At 38.2% G+C, this 17384-nt stretch overlaps 1 protein-coding gene across 1 annotated transcript in view; it reads left to right on the forward strand.

Annotated features, from left to right (window-relative positions):
• WDR64 (WD repeat domain 64) overlaps positions 1-17384 on the forward strand; it is a 151190-nt gene that overhangs the window by 110871 nt on the left and 22935 nt on the right. Inside the window, exons 16-22 of the mRNA XM_035010942.1 lie at positions 1269-1442; positions 7399-7529; positions 10282-10383; positions 11451-11520; positions 12737-12773; positions 13509-13648; positions 15504-15609. Coding sequence (XP_034866833.1) covers positions 1269-1442; positions 7399-7529; positions 10282-10383; positions 11451-11520; positions 12737-12773; positions 13509-13648; positions 15504-15609 — 760 coding nt within the window. The remainder of the gene's footprint in view (positions 1-1268; positions 1443-7398; positions 7530-10281; positions 10384-11450; positions 11521-12736; positions 12774-13508; positions 13649-15503; positions 15610-17384) is intronic.

Consider the following 17384-nt stretch of genomic DNA (forward strand, 5'->3'; position numbering starts at 1 on the left):
AATAAACATATCTTTAAAAAACAATGAAAAAATAAGTCACACACTGTGGAAAGAAGTAACATACTGTGTCCCAGGTAAACAAGAAAGTATTAGGGAACAGAATTGCTAAATAAATCCCACAAATCCAGAAGAAAAACAGCCCAAGAGGAAAATAGACAAAGGACAGGTAAGAAAACCCAAATGGCTCACAAACACATGAAAAATGTTCAACTCACTAAATTAGGAAAATGTGACTAATATAATCAATACATTTAAAATTTTACTTTTTAATATCCCATTTTATACCCATCATAAGAAAAAAAAATAATAATCAATTTAAACCAAGTGTTGGCAAGAATGTGAAGAAAGGAAAACATCTAATTCTCATGGGGGTGAAAAAGGATAACACTACTTTGAAGAACCACTGGTAGCATCTAGTCAAGTCAATAATTGCATGTCTTTACAATTTAATAGTTCTACTCCAGGCATATGCTGTAGAAACCATGGCACCTGTCCATAAAAACAAGCAGTGAAAAATTGGCAGCAACCTCAACACCCTAGCAGTAGAAGACTGGATAAAGAAATTGTACAATAAATTCTTACAATCCTATAAAGGAGTTAAAAATAAATGAACTAGAGTTCCATGTAATAATTTATATAAATCTCCAAAATATAATGTTAAGTGAATAAGAAAGTTAAAGAAGAATTCATACAGTTTGATAATATTTATAAAAAGGTAAAAAGCCTAAAATCAGGGCGCCTGGGTGGCTCAGGCAGTTAAGCATCCGACTGTTGATTATGGCTCAGGTCATGATCTCAGGGTTGTGGGATCGAGCCCCGTGTCAGGCTCTGTGCTGCACATGGAACCTGCTTGAGATTCTTTCTTTCCCTCTCCTCCGCCCCTCCCCTCCTTAAAAAAAGCCTGAAAGCAATATTGTTACATATGTACGATGTACATGTATATACGTATAACAATATATGATATATGCATATGTAGAATACATGTATAAATTTATGTAGAAATATTAGGATTTTCATAACTAACACCATATTTAGGTTAATAATGGTCTCTGGGAAGGAACAAGAAACAGGAACTATATTAAAGAGGGCTAGACAGGGCTTAAGATTTGATCATGGTAATGATAATTTGATAATGATGTATCCACCACCTTGATACCCAGGTGGTCAGTACATCTTTGTATGTTCTATTTTTCTCTGTATCTTTAAAACAGCTCAAAATAAAATAGCTAATTGAATTTTTTCATGGACTCACTGTATTTCTGTTGAAGGGTAAGGAAGAGGATGCGTATCTTGTGGTGATATGGGAGCTGCCCAATGTCATGCCTTTCCTACAAGACATGAATCACACTGTGCATCTGAGGACATCTCCTAAACATAGGAGCATGCGTATTCCTTTCCCAGATGTTGAGCTAGTAGAGAAAAACTTTTCTCAACATGTTAATGTAAGTTTCATTTCTTGTTTTTTTTTCCTTTTTATTATGGAAAATTCTACAGAAGTAGAGAAAATAATGTTTTGAACTTATACATACTAGCACGCAGCTTCAGAAATTGTGTGTGCATGGCCAAACTTACTCCTTTTTATTCCTACCACTTCCCATGACCACCAGAAAATAATTATTTTGAAGCAAATCCCAGATGTTGTGCCATTTCATCCCTAAATATTTCAGTATGTATCCCTACATGATAATGACTCAAAAAAAACGGCATGACACCATTATTTTTAAAGATCTTTTCTAAAATAACTTTTAAGAAGTCCTTAATGTCATCACACAGTGTTCAAATTTCCTAGACTGCCTCATATTTTTTAATAGTTTGCAAGGATCCAAAAAAGGTCCATTTGTGCATTTAGTGAAGTCTTAAATCTCTATTAATCTGTAAATATCTTTCCATTTCTCTCTTCTTCCCTTGCTATTTATTTATTGAAGATACTGGAGAGTTGGTGTCATAGTTTTACATTTTCTATATTTTGCTGATTGCATCCTTCTGGTGTAATTTTAGTTCTGTGTGTACTTCCTCTAACCTGGCTTCACTGCATGAGCTTTGGTTTTATTTTAATAAGACTCCATAGATGCTGTCATATACTTCCATCAGGATTCACAAAATGACTGGTTGTCTCTCTTTCAAAAAATAGATAAATTAATTTAAAATCTGTAAGATTTCTTGTGAGCTTATATCTACTCAGTGTGGCTGGTGGTTGTGTTCACACCTAAGGGGTGAAGTGTGTGACATGTTTCAGGCTGAAGAACAGAGAAATAAGGAAGCTGTCCTCTTTGTTCCGGTAAAAATTTAGGTCGATCGATTTTTTTTGAGACTTTATCCACCTTATTTGCTTACTCTAATATTAGCTCAAACCATTCTTACTTTTCAGTTTTTACAAAGAGAAGTGGTCAGAAACTAAAGAATGCAAGAAACCACAAATTACAGAAGAAGCAATTTTAAAAAGTCTTGTTTTTCACCCCTGTCATTACTGAAACAAATGTAATTTAAGAGAGAATAGTATAGCTTGTTTCAAAGAATTTGGAAACTATTTTTTTTAAGATTTATATATTTATTTTAGAGAGAGGGAGAGAGAGAGAGAGAGAGCAGGAGTGAGGGGAGGGGAGAGGGAAAGAATCTCAAGCAGATTCCCCACTGAGCACAGAGCCCACATGGGACTTGATGTCACAACCCTGAGATCATGACCTGAGCCGAAACCAAGAGTCAGTCGCTTAACCTTCTGAGCCACCCAGGCAACCCTGGAAACTATTATTTTATCATAGTATGGAGAGAGATTGTAATTCCCTCAAATTTAAATGTTAATTTAGCACTGCAATTCCAAGTCCATTCATAGTTAGTTTAAATCATAAGTAGGTTTCATTGTTTGCTAAAGGATTTGAAATCAAAATATACAGTGACTAGGTCATGATAACATCATCACATAATGTGTGCCAAAGCTAAAAGAACAGAACGCATCTCCTTAAACAGTCATTCTAGTCCATTTCTTCCAACTCCCCACAACTGCAAACACTCGGTTTGGTTCTATGTTCCCTGTTAGGAGCTAATAAAAAAGGACGATGATTAATGCACAGTGAGCCAGATCTGATGAATTTGGCAAGTTATTATATGGGTAATGAATAACGCTTGCTTTGGGGAAAAAAAAAAAAGGAAGAACTGCTGTAATAAATTATTGAAGTAATAAATGAAAGTGCCTTTTAGGATTATAATAAAAATGTATATTATCTTTGAATTTTGAGCCCTTATGTTTTGTATGTATCATAATGAGCATTTATAGCACTTCTTTTTTGCAATATATTTTAAAGTTACTCTATAGATGGAAAGTCTGCGAAAGTCATTTGGGGGAACAAATTGGGTTGTGCATGGAAATTCTGTTTCTCTAAAACTCTTCCATTTAGGAAGCACTGTTTATTGAATACCTGCTATGCAGCATGCATTGTTCTTAGCCCCAGGAATGCGAAGATTACTGAGGTGTGGTACCTGTTCTACTGCACGATGGCAACCCAGCAGAGAGCTTGGAGGGTTAGGCCAGACGAGGGTCCTAAAAATAGTTGATGATTAGGTCGGAAAGAATTACCAAGACTTAGCTCGGCCCAGATAGGAAGTTTCTAGGGGGAGTCCAGAAGACAAAGTGAATGCCAAGTGAAGGAGATAAAATGAAAAATGTCACAAAGGTGACTGTGGCTGAAGAAAGACAGGGAGTGAGGGAAGATGGAGATGGACAGATAGCTAGGAGTTGGATCGTGCTCACGGTGTTAAGGCACTTGAATCTCGTATAAGAAATGGAAAACCAGTGAGGGTCTTCAAATGAGATATGGCATAATCAGATTGGTGTTGTGGGTAGCATCTATGATGCTGCTTCCATGACAGGTTTTGGGTTTTTTTTTTAAGATTTTATTTGTGTATTTATTTGACAGCGAAAGAGGAAATAACAAGCAGGGGGAGTGGTAGAGGGAGAAGCAGACTCCCCACTGAGCAGGGAGCATGATGTGGGGCTCGAGCCCAGGACCCTGGGACCATGACCGGAGCCGAAGGCAGACGCTTAACGACTGAGCCACCCAGGCGCCCCTCGATGACAGTTTTGAATGGGACAAGATTGCAGGCAGAAGATTCATGCAGTGATCCACTGTTTTAGTTGAGGGACATAAGACCATGACAGTGAGGATGGCGGAAGGAGAGGTTTCAAACAATATTTTGGTGGCAAAAGTAGCAGCACTTGGGCTTTGCTAATTAGGGCTTGATGTCATGCAGTTGAGAGAGGAGGATCCTAAGAGAAAGGAGAGCATCAAGGACAGCGTGGAGCTAACTTGAATGATGGACTGGGACGTGGTGCTACCAGTGAGCTATAGAATAGAATGAAATAACATGCTGGAAGGAGGCAAGAAGTTATACATATTAACTTTGAGATACCTGTAAAAAAATTTCTTAGTAATTAAATATACAACCCTGAAGCTTATGGGAGGGGACTGACTAGATTATTAGGGCATTGAGATTGAGATGATTATTAAAACACAGGGAACAAGATTGCCCAAAAGGAGTTGGAAAAAAGAAAAAGCAAATGGGATAGAGGTAAACCCTCAGTATATTAATATCTAACAGATTGGCAGAGTAAGAGGGTATCAAATAGGAAACAGAAAAGAGAAGGTCACATGGACACAAGCAAAATTAGGAGTCTGGTAAGAAGTAGAGTAAGAAGTTTCAGGAAGGAGGAAGCAATTGAGAGTGACAAGAATTGTAATCATTTTTTAAAATTTGAGTATAGCTGACACACAATGTTACATTCATTTCAGGTGTACAACTTAGTGATTTCAGAAGATTATACATTATGTTATGTTCACTGCAAGTGTAGTTAGCATCTGTCCCAATACATTGCTATCACAGTATCATTGACTCTATTCCTTATGCTGTGCCTTTTATTCCCATGACTTACTCATTCCATAACTAGAAGCCTGTGTCTCCCCTCTCCCCATCACCCATTTTGCCCAACCTCTCACTTCCTTCCCCTGCTGGCAACCATCAGTTTGTTCTTTGTATTTATAGGTTCAATTCTGCTTTTTGTTTATTTGTTTTTTTAGATTCCACTTCTGAGTGGGATCATATAGTATTTGTCTTTCTCAATCTGACTTAATTTCACTTAGCATAATATCCTCTAGGTCCATGCATGTTTTCTCAAATGGCATGATCCCATCCTTTTTAAAATTTTAATTCCAGTAGAGTTAACATCCAGTGTTATATTAGTTTCACTTGTACAATATAGTGATTCAACACTTCCCTACATCACCCAGTGCTCCTCACGACAAGTACACTCTTTAATCCCCACCACCTGTTTCATCCATCCCTCCACAACCTCCTCTCCCCAGCAGTTTGTTCTCTATAGTTAAGAGTTTGTTGGGGCGCCTGGGTGGCTCAGTCAGTTAAGCGTCTACCTTCAGCTCTGGTCATGATCCCGGGATCCTGGGATCGAGCTCCGCATTGCGTCCCTACTCGGTGGGGAACCTGCTTCTCCCGCTCCCCCTGATAATGCTCTCTCTCTTTCTATCAAATAAATACATAAAATCTTTTTTTAAAAAGTTTCTTTATTGGTTTGTCTCTCTCTCTTTTTTCCTTTGCTCATTCATTTTGTTTCTTAAATTCTACATATGTGTGAAGTCATATGGTATTTGTCTTTCTCTGACTGACTTATTTCCCTTAGCATAATACTGTGTAGTTCTATCCATGTCATTGTAAATGGCAAGTTTCATGCTTTTTATGGCTGTGTAATATTCCTGTGTATGTTTTGTATGTGTGTGAGTGTATACCACATCCTTATCCACTTGTCTATTGATGGATACTTAGGTAGCTTTCATATCTTGGCTATTGTAAATAATGCTGCAGTAAACATATGAGATGCATATATCTTTTCAAATTAATGTTTTTTTTTTCTTTGTGTAAATACCCAGTAGTTGGATAATTGGATCATATGGTAGTTCTATTTAAAAATTTTTGAGGAGCCTCCATACTATTTCCTACAGTGGCTACACCACTTTACATTCCTACCAACAATGCATGAAGATCCCTTTTCTCTACATACTCACAAACACTTGTTATTTCTTGTCATTTGATTTTAGCCATTCTAACTGGTGTGGGGTGATATCTCATTGTGGTTTTTGCATTTCCCTGATGATTAGTGATGTTGAGCATCTTTTCATGTGCCTGTTGGCCATCTGTATAACAGACCTTTAATCTTATTTAGATGTCACTCTTCTATGTTCCTATAAAGTCTTGAGTCTGCCTCCGATATAGCACTTTTAAATTGTACAGTACTTTATCTTAATACTTTCATTATATTATAGGTTTCTCCAGGTCACAGACATTCTATTTGACTTTGTATTTCAGGAGCCTAATAGCAGGTGCCCAACAAATACTTGAAGCAAGACAATTAAAAGCTGCCAAATAGCACTAGCAATAGAAAGTGCTTAGGGATGGGGTGCCTGGGTGGCTCACTCAGTTGGGCATCTGCCTTCAGCTTGGGTCATGATCCTGGGTCCTGGGGTTGGGCTCCCTGCTCAGTGGGGAGTCTGCTTCTCCCTCTCCCTACCCCTCTGTGCTCTCTCTCTCAAATAAATGAATAGGATCAAGGAAGAAAGGAAGAAAGGAAGAAAAGAAGAAAGAAGAAAGAAAGAAAGAAAGAAAGAAAGAAAAAAAGAAAGAAAGAAGAAAGAAAGAAAGAAAAAAAGAAAGGAAAAGAAAGAAAGGAAAGGAAGGGAGGAAGGAAGTGCTTAGTGATAAATAGAAAAAGTTTTCACAGGGGCACCTGGGTGGCTCAGTTGGTTGGGTGTCGGACTCTTGATTTCAGCTCAGGATCCTGGGATCAAGCCCAGCCTCAGGCTTTGCACTCAGCAGGAGTCTGCTTGAGATTCTCTCTCTCCCTCTCCCTCTGCCCCTCCCTCTGCTCGTGTGCTCTCACTCTCTCTCTCTCTCAAATAAATGAATCTTAAAGAAAGGGTTTTCATTGTGTACTATGGAGCAGAAGCCAAATGGTGAGTGAAAAGGAGGTCAATAAGGAGAATCAGCCAATGCAGAAGATTTTCAAGAATTTTAAATGGAATAGAAGGATGGCAAGGTGATCTCATGGTTGGTTGGTCAAGAAAGAATAAGTCAAGGCTGAGAGGAAGGAGCCAAGTAGATGGAAGAGTATATTTTGTTATTTTAATGAATTCAACAAGTTAAAAATCTTTAATGCAAGACTAACTCTATTTTACTAAATTTCATAGTAATTAGTAATAGTAATTTTAAGTAACAAAAAAATCATAATATGACATTTGGTTTTAATGATAGATTAATAAAGTGTACACAATAACATTTGTACTATGGTTAGATACTGCGTTCATGATGGTCCATGAGTCTGTTTCCTTCCTTCTTCAGAGTTCTGCCATCAGTATGGAAGTGAACTGCATTGATTTATTGCAAGTAGAAGGATATAATTTGATAGCTGCTGGAACCTTAAATGGTGTGATTATCTTATGGAATTTTGTAAACTCTACTGTCAAAGAACTGTAAGTCACATCTTTTTCTTAAACAATTTAAAAGTTGTACTGCAATAGAGCCAAAGTAATATTCAATACTTTTTTAAAAAAGCAATAAATAACAGTGACATACCAGTGGTGATAACTCTCAAGAGAGACTTTTCTGGAAGTTGCATTCATGAGATTTGTTCTGCATGTCCAAGTCCCAGGATAATATGAATAAGATAAACCTTAAGTATTCATATTCCCAGGTGCTTTGACTTTCACTCTTCTCACTCTAGCACATGCTTTCATGTGGGATCTTGTCCAAATTTATACCCTCAACAAAAAGTTAAAATACATGCTTTAAAAACTAATCTCCCTAGAGCTTTAAACACACATATCTGGCAGTTACCATCTGGGTCACCAATAACACCCTTAAAGCCCAAAACTTTGTCCCAGTCTACCCCTCCCCCATGTATCTCCTCTTCCTGTATTCCCAATGACACCACCATCTATTCAGTCACCAAAGTCAAATGGTAAGTGGCATTCTAGGTGGATTTTACTTTTTATTCACCACCGCAACATGTTCAGTGCATATGTAATTAAATAAATCAATATCAACCAATTAAATTTGCCCTGTACCCATGGCCAAAAGCTTTACCCATTCTCTGATATCCCTTTTCTTCTTCTTCTTTTTTTTTTTTAGAGAGAGAGAGAGAGAGTGCACGCACACATGAAGTGGGGGAGGGGCAGAGAGAGAGGGGAGAGAGAATCTCAAGCAGACTCCCCACTGAGCTTGGAACCGGACTTGGGGCTCAGTCTCACAATCCTGAGATCATGACCTGAGATGAAATCAAGGGTCTAATGCTTAACTGACTGAGTCGCCCAAGTGCCCCCCTGCTAACCATTTCTAAATGTTCTTACTATTGGTTGTAAAGGAAATAATATAGCATTGTATTTTTTGCTATGGATGGGTCATAAATAATAAGCTCTCTGCAGTTGTCTAATTGGGCTATAAGCAAGGGCCTTTTGTGAACATCCTGTGTCAAGGGGAATTTGTAATATTGTACTTTGAGGTACAAGATGGTCAAGAACTTTAATGAATGAATAAAAATAAAATCAAGTCTAAGCATTCAGAGAAAGGAAAGAGGTATAAAAAGGGAGAAGAGAGTCAGAAAGGACAAGGGAAAAGAGGAAAATGCAGAAGACATCTCTGTCTTTTGACTTACTGTGCCTTATGTACTCCTGGTCCACCTGGACTCCACGCCCCTTCCCAGTCTAAGTCTGAGTCATTACTTTTAACCAACTTTTGAGAGGACATACTCCTTTCTTCTTCGGACTCTGGATTGATTCTCCTTTGGACCTTTAGTTGAATTAGCTTTTTCTGCAGACCCCTCCTTCTGTGCCTCAGCCCCATGTTCTCTTCGGAACTCCCCCTAGAATTCTTGTCCTCCTTCCATTCGTCCCTTTCAACACTTGCCCTTGGGCTTTCTCATGACGGTATACTTGTCACTTGATCAATATCAATATGCACTGATCAGTTCTTTACCCTCTTATTAAAGCAGTCATGCTGCCACAGCATAAAGAGGGAAGCTCCCCTGAGGATGTTCCCAACTTGAAGGAAGAGATGCTCCTTGTTGAAGGGCTAGGCATTTTGCCAAGAGATGCATGCAAACCCAACACCCAGTCAGAGAAAAATAACAGTATAGTGAGCCATACATTGTATTCCCTTCCCATGCGAAGATGATTATACAAATCTCCTTAGCATTTTGCAAAACATACAATTTAGTACAGAACTGTCTAATGTAATTTGGGCCCAGCTTAAATAGGCTCTAAAGTTGAAGGTGGTTTCCATATTGGTGGTGGAAGCCATCCCTACCTCTACCTCAAATTTGCCTAAGATTCCTTCACCAGTCAGGAGAAGTAGCTTTTCTCTTCCTGTTCAAAGCCTCATGCATTGTTTGGGTCCAAACTGGAAATTTGTTCTTGCTGATTACTAACCATGTGGCTCATCCACACAACAGAAGTATCCAAAAAGTTTGAGCTCCACACGTCCTCAAGCTCACAGGCCCTTCTTCAGAGCTTGCTTCACTCCCCAGGAGCTTCCTCCATCACTTATCAGTCCAAATTAGCAGACGCAATTTCCACTAAAGAAAAGGAACGTTCTGCTACAAGATCTATTTTCAGTAAAAAATATTAAGTGTGACTTTAGGAGCCAACATGAAGTACCAGTCTAGGTGGTTTAGGGACTATCACTGTGCTCCCAGGAACCAGCCCAGAACGGTGTATGGTTCACTAGAAGCTGGGTCAATGGGAGATGAGCAACTAGAATTGTATAATCACTGAATTACCAGCTTGTCTTCTTCACTCAATTTTAAGCTCCTTGAGGTTAGTAGCCCTGTTTTATTCAAATTTGTCACTTGACTTACTCAAAGAGTAAAATTCTATTCTTTAAACTTTCTGAAACTTTGAGGAGGCTATATATAAGCCCATTCTGACCTATAATTAGGCCGACTAGACCAGCTAATTGGACAAAAAGCATTTATTTATTTATTTATTTATTTATTTATTTATTTATTTATTTATTTATTTTTGTTTTATTTCAGTTTGGATTAAATGACTTTTAAACACTGAATGGTCATGTTGTCACACAGGGCCTCATCAGGAAGATAGGTTCCAACTCTATACCTTTGGGTTTTCTCTTCATGTTTGATAGTATCAGTGTTGCAGGAGTTGATTAGCTCTGCATGGGACGTATGATATAAGTAATGTAAGTCGCCTACCTTGTGTTTACTTCCAGGTACAGACCTGAAGATTGCTTCACTGTGGATCCTGATTTGGATCCCAAACGCTTTAGAATTAACAACATACTGTTCCTCTTTCGATCCCCTGAATGTGCAAGGTAACTCAGTACTTACAGATCAAGAAATACTGTCTGGGATGTATGTGGGTGATGTAAAAAGAGTTCTATTTATCCCAGAACTAAGGAAGGTACAACTGAGGGAAGACATAAGTTGGGTGCACTACTTGGCTTAAGCTTTCTTCCCTGTTGTTGTCTTTTGTAAGTGGGTGGTCCCTAGGGATCTGATTTGCTGTGGGGTGTCCTAATTTCCCTTACCACCTCAGCCTCACAACGATTTCTACACCAGCAGAAGAGATAGAAAATGCTCACTTGACCACACTGTGGCCAAAATCTAATTCTATGAGCACTGACATGAAGCAGAAGGAAGAACTTGCTGGGCAAATGTGAAAGATCCACTGCAGCAGGTGTCATATGACATCTACTGAAACTGAGCTGTCTCCATCCCTTTCTGAGGCAGCAAGGCGTTGTTTATTAAATATTTAGGAAAAGTTATTTTTCCTCTTTAGATATGTTTGAAAACTCTGATTTTCAGGCAACACGTTATAGTAAACATATCTCTGGGAAGAAATCAAAAGTAGCAGTGAGCCAGCATATAGCACCTTCCCTACCACTTGACTTGAAATTGCCTTATTGAGACTATTTTTGAACACTTGTTCCATACCGACACCTGCACCAGAACCTAAGCCACTTTCCAGCCCATTCTAGCAGAGCACTGCCGAGACGGACCAGGCCAGGACTGGATACCATAAGAGCAGAAGTTAGCCAGGCTTCCCACATGCCCGCCTCCAACCCGCTTCCTGCCATTTAAATATCAGCTTCCAGGACTAAATCTAGCCTGAGCTTTGGGACTGGGCAGAATGTTATTTCCCAGACCCAGGCAACAATAAATCTTAATTACCAAGGCTCCCCAACAGTATCTACCAATACCGGACAGATGAACGTTGTAACATGAGACATAAGGTGTGATTTGTGTCTTAAAGAAGTGGCTCAGTATGCACAGATGTTGAAAGAAACAACCTACTGAAATTAAAGCAGAGAAGAGCACACTTCGGGTGTGATGGAATATCTTAACTTTCCTTCCTTGGGCTTCCTCCCTCTCCTTGTAGGAGATCGAGTCAGGATTCCGTGTGCTCTTCGTCTCAATGTGATTCTAGTAAAGGTCCACAGAGTAACAAGGTAAGCAAGGAATAGAAAGAGTATATCTTCCCATTACACCCAGTGTTGATTAAAAAATAGTGATTTGTCCCATTTGAGCCCCTCCTTTGATAGAAGGTCAAGGTGGAAAAATTCTGTATATACATGTGCATGTAAAAACTTGTTTTCCTAAAAAACAATGTCTAAACTATAATCATCTTTTATTTCCCATATTTTCAAGGCTTTCATATCTGCAAATAATCAACACATACTCACAAATAAAATAAATTACATGTGCTACTTTTACATTTCTGAAATAATAAAGCAATTCTAGGCAATCTCTTTGGCTAAAAAATATCACACACATTTCACAACACACCTTTAACGCCCTGGTTTTCAAACTCTGTTCTCAGTCCCAGTTTTATAGATTTTACACATTACATCTCTAGTAGGATTTTGTTTAAAGGAAACTTTTTACTGCAAAACTTGTTTTATAACCACTAGTTTCCTGAAAAGAATAAACGTACAAGGATGTAAGAGTCAGACAGACTTACACTTCAGTCCAAGTCCTTCTTTTATTTTCTGATTAGCTTTAGAGATATCACCTAATCTCTGAGTTTCTGTTTCTTTGTCAGTAACAAGGGAATAACAAAGCCTAACTCTCAGGGCTGCTAGGAGAATTAGAGATCACATACACCAAGAACATGGCTTGCTTTACACATGTGATTACTCTCATTATTATGCCCTACCTGAGCCAGGAGAATGTTATTGCAGATATCCTGTTTGTGAACATGACGATCTCTGCGATACATTTTTTCAGAAGAATTAATTCAAAAATAACTTTAAAACTAATGCTTAGAAATGTAAATTTGACAGAGAACAAACTGGCAGTTGCCAGGGGAGTGGGGAATGGGCAAAATGGGTGAAGGGGAGAGGGAGGGACAGGCTTCCAGTTGTAGAATGAATAAGTCACAGGAAGAAAAGATACAGCATACAGAATATAGTCAAATGGTATGGGAATAGCGTTGTATGGGGACAGATGTGGTGAGTGTAGCATAAGGTAAAGACTTGCCTAGTTGCCATGTTGTACACCTAGAACTAAAGCAACAACGTAGCATTGTGTGTCAACTATACTCCAATTATTAAAAATTAAAAAAAAAAAAGGCATGTGAGTTTCCCCGAAAAACCTACTCACCCAGTATATCCCATTTCCTTACAATGTCATAGAAATACTTTCTCGTCTTCTCCCCTAATTCAGGGAAGCAAGCAGAGCATACATGACAATGAGGTTAAAGGTCAGTATGAAATCACCTCTCTTCTTTGTAACAATTCCTTTACAATAGGGAGTTGAGGCTATAGAATACAGTATATTCTCTGTTTTAAAATAGATTTTATTTATTTATTTTAGAGAGAGAGAGAGAGCACAAGTTGGCGGGGGGGGAGCAGAGAGAGAGGGACAAGCAGACTCCAACACAGGGCTCGATCCTAGGACCCTGAGATCATGACCTGAGCCAAAGTCAAGAGTTGGACGCTTAACCTACTGAGCCACCCAGGCGCCCCTACCATATATTCTTTTTGTGACTAAATGTTGAGGTATAAGATTCTGTAGTCAAAGAGGCAGAATTTCCATTTTTAAATACTAATTCTAGATTTTTAAAAATCCAATGCATTACTGAGCTTCTTAGTCTTTGCCCATTTTCCTAAAACTTACACTAGATTCATAAGCCATTTTGGATGTTTAAGACTTACACTGGATGTGTATTGACTTATAGCTGTTAAATACAGGGCAGAGGTTTTTGTAATAGGGTCAAAAATTAACTTTTTAGGCTTTTCCAGTGATCCAGGATTCTATTTGTTAATGCTTTTTTGTTCTCTGCCTTGAGTGAAGTTCGCTGGGGTTGAAAAACATGTTCTAGGGAAAAGAATGTGTTGGTTTGCTGTTTTCCTACCTGCCTCCTCTTTTATGTTCTATAAAATTTGGAATTCCAAGTATTGCAAACACCCACGGTAGCTCATTAACTTTTCTGTAGGTGAGAAAACTGATGTCACAGCGGGAGAGCAACAGCTGGTGGACAAAAAACAACCTGGGGGCACCAATGTAGTTGATACTCAGCCCCCTGTCATTGTCACCGCTCATGAGGATGGACACCTTCGCTTTTGGACTATGGAGGTGATGGGGCCCATTGTTTACCTGGAGCAGCAGAGAATGAGAAAGATAAGAAGTAGTACTGGGCGCCTGGGTGGCTCAGTTGGTTAAGCGACTGCCTTCGGCTCAGGTCATGATCCTGGAGTCCCGGGATCGAGTCCCGCATCGGGCTCCCTGCTCGGCAGGGAGTCTGCTTCTCCCTCTGACCCTCCTCCCTCTCATGCTCTCTGTCTCTCATTCTCTCTCTCTCAAATAAATAAATAAAATCTTTAAAACCCTGGGGAAAAAAAAAAAAGAAGTAGTACTGAATGAATCCTAGCCTTCTAAGGTTCCAGAGAGCATCCAATTCTGGAATTTTTCAACCTTCTAGCCAAATTGCTGGTTTTGCAGCCTGCTCCCTGAAAGTGCTACTCAAACTTCACAGTAGGCCACTTTGTAACACAAGAGGTCAAAACTGCTAAGTTAACTATTTCAAATCTATCTTTTCCTTTTTTTTTTTTTAAGATTTTATTTTCAGGGGCACCTGGGTGCCTCAGTCATTAAGCGTCTGCCTTCAGCTCAGGTCATGATCCCAGGGTCCTGGGATCGAGCCCCACATTGGGCTCTCTGCTCAGTGGGAAGCTTGCTTCTCCCTTTCCCACTCCCCCTGCTTGTGTTCCCTCTCTCTCCCTCTCTGTCTCTCTCTCTGTGTCAAATAAATAAATAAATAAATAAATAAATCTTAAAAGATTTTATTTTTAAATAATCTTTATAACCAACGTGGGGATCTAACTTATAACCCCAAGATCAAGAGTCACATGCTCTACGGACTGAGCCAGCCAGGCATCCTTAATCTCTCTGTTCTTTAGATTGAGCTATGATTACATGCCATTAAATATTTCATTGGATATGTAAATAATATTAGAGGATATTAATGATGTATTCTAGTAAAGGAATATAAGAACCCTCAAATGTTGAATATTTATAAATTTTTAGTTATCCAAGCTATTGGAAGAAGTTATTACATCGTACTGTGTGTCCTTAAATATTTTACAATGAAAAAATAACTTCTATCTATCAGAAGATTTAAAATGACTTAGAGCAGAGGATGGTGGAGTTTAAAATTAGGAAGACAGACATGATGGAAGGAAGGATCTTGAGTAGACTTGGTGACGACGAAATCGTTAGGCAAGTGGGAAACCCAGGAAAAAGCAACTGTTTTGTATGGCAGACTGTGAGACCCAACATCACAGAACAGCACAGATCTCTGCTGGACAAAACTTCCAAGCCTATCTGTAGCTCTTAGTGCTCAGTGGGAAACCTTTGGTTTGAAAATATGAACTATTAATAACTTTCCCTGAGAGTATTGAGGTATTGGAGCAATGCCGAAATAGGAGAGAGAAATAGAAAAAAGATTAGATCCAAGTAAATCTCAGGAAACGAGTAGCAGATGCAAATTCTTTCTTCAGAAGTGTGGAGGTTTATTCTCTAAGACGGTGCCTGTGGAAGTCCTTCCTGGTGCTGACTTATCCTAGGCACCGAAAAACAATCTGCTGAATTTGAATCTCTTACAGGAATGTTTGTTTAGAAGGAGAACATGTACCTGAAAAAGAGGTCTGAGGAAGTGCATGGAAATGGTCATAGGAAGTGTAAGAAAAACTCCCAAGTACAGCAGTGGCCTGTAATAATCAGAGTCTGTTGTTCTTAATTCATAGTTGTTACATCTTTAGGAATATTTCATTTCAAGGAAGTAAGTCCCTACAAATAGTTTCAGTTTGTTTTTATTACAAGGAATAGAATCATATTCTAGTAGTAGAGATAATTTTTAGATGGATTATTTATAGAGAAATTCAACTCCAGTATTAATATTTTATAGAATCTATTATCATACTTTATTCAGGGAAAACTGCTGAAAAATATGCTGCCTTTCACCAAACATTCTGCCATTTCTCTGACGTCACTATATACGGATTCGTGCACCAGGGTACTTCTGACCGGGAATGTGGGTGAGTCATACTCAGGGAGTCAGCCACGGGTATGTCCACCACCTACATGACATAAAGATGGAAGTAGGACAATACATGACATTTATTGAGACAAGAGACAAGGATGCTTCAGCATGAGAGTGTTATGAATCGCTTGATGAATAAATACAACAATGAATGAATGTCATAAGAACCTATTCCATTCCCAGCTCCTTATTTAAAGCACTACATTCTATTTTTTTCCATCTTTAAATGGGGTACAGGACTACCTATTCCCTCACCCTACATATTGGGAAGAATGTAAAGTTTTCATTTTTAATCTTGAAAGAGTTATGTTGCATTAATCTTCATTATTAAAGGGAGTAATGGCATTAATTAGGAAAGGGATTATTTGTTCTCAATAGGGGACTTTCATATTGATTGTTATAACTCATAGAGTTGGTCTTAATCCTTTCGTAACACAATTCTCTCTTTTTAAAAAAGATTTTATTTATTTATTTATTTAGAGAGAGTGGGAGAGCATGGGGAGGGGCAGAGGGAGAGGGAGAGAACAAGAGAGAATCTTAAGCAGGCTCCATGCTCAGTGCAGAGCCCCAAGTGGGGCTTGATCTCACAACCCTGAGATCTTGACCTGAGCGGAAACCAAGAGTCAGACGCTTAACTGACTGAGCTACCCAGGTGCCCCAGCAATTCTCTTTCTTAATGCTTTATTTACTTTCTTTAATTTTTTGAATAAATCCTGAATTTTCTTTCTTTTCATCTCTCCCAACTTTGAAAGATTATGTGTGTGTGTGTGTGCATGCATTTTTAAATTTTACTATTTACTTTTAAGTTAAAAAAAGAAAAACAATCAATTTGTTGGAATTTAGACTGAAACAGCATCTTTTTGGTTAAACAAAAACTTGGCCCACTTTACCTTTCCTTTGTTCTACACCCACTCCTTCCCTTATCATTTGCTAACGTAATCTTGAGATTTGCATCCAGATACTGCTGTTACATTAATATTTAAATTTTACATCCTCTCTTTAAAGAACATGGTTCTCATTTCAAAACTTATTTTACAAAAGTCACAACAAACCAGTTCTCAACACCAATTATTTCAGTCTTCTTGAGATTACAGAAAATATTTTTTATATTTATATTCAGTATAATCAGTAGCCTTACAACATTTGTTTAAAGTTATCTTTATTTTATCTGGCTTTATTGCTTACCACCTGTCCTATTATACTCTGATATCCTTATTCTTGGCCTCTTTTATATATCCATCTCCATAGTTTCTATCATCGTTTCTGTTTACAGCCACCCAGAGGAAAAATCTAAGGTCAAGCAAATTGTATTCCTTTTTAAAAATATTTGCCTGCATATTTTTGCACTAACTTTACATACTATGGGGTATGTTTTTTCTAGCAAAATACATAGAACTAAAATTTGAAATTATCTACAGAATTCTCAGACCACACCTCTATTAAGGTTACTAATAAGGAACACTCTACTATCATATAACCCTTCTACTTCTTGAGATTTGTGTTTTTTGTTGTGATCTAGAAAACTAGAGTGGGGTAGGTTTGGGATCCAATCCAGCTTCATCTATATTATAATTAAAGATGACTTCTAGATTATGACCTTAGGCTTCTTTTTTCTGTGCTGTGGTGTTAAAAGAACTATGTGGATTGCTGTTTAGTCACTGTTTTAAATCAGGCATTCTCAGACATCATTAGTTGTTGCTTTTTTGTTGTTAAATCGCCTTTATTTTTTTTAGATCAGTTTTAAATTCACAGAAAAATTCAGTGGAAATT

The sequence above is a fragment of the Mirounga leonina genome, unplaced genomic scaffold, assembly GCF_011800145.1.
Source record: "Mirounga leonina isolate KUSES-001 unplaced genomic scaffold, KU_Mleo_1.0 Mir_154, whole genome shotgun sequence".
NCBI lineage: Eukaryota > Metazoa > Chordata > Mammalia > Carnivora > Phocidae > Mirounga > Mirounga leonina.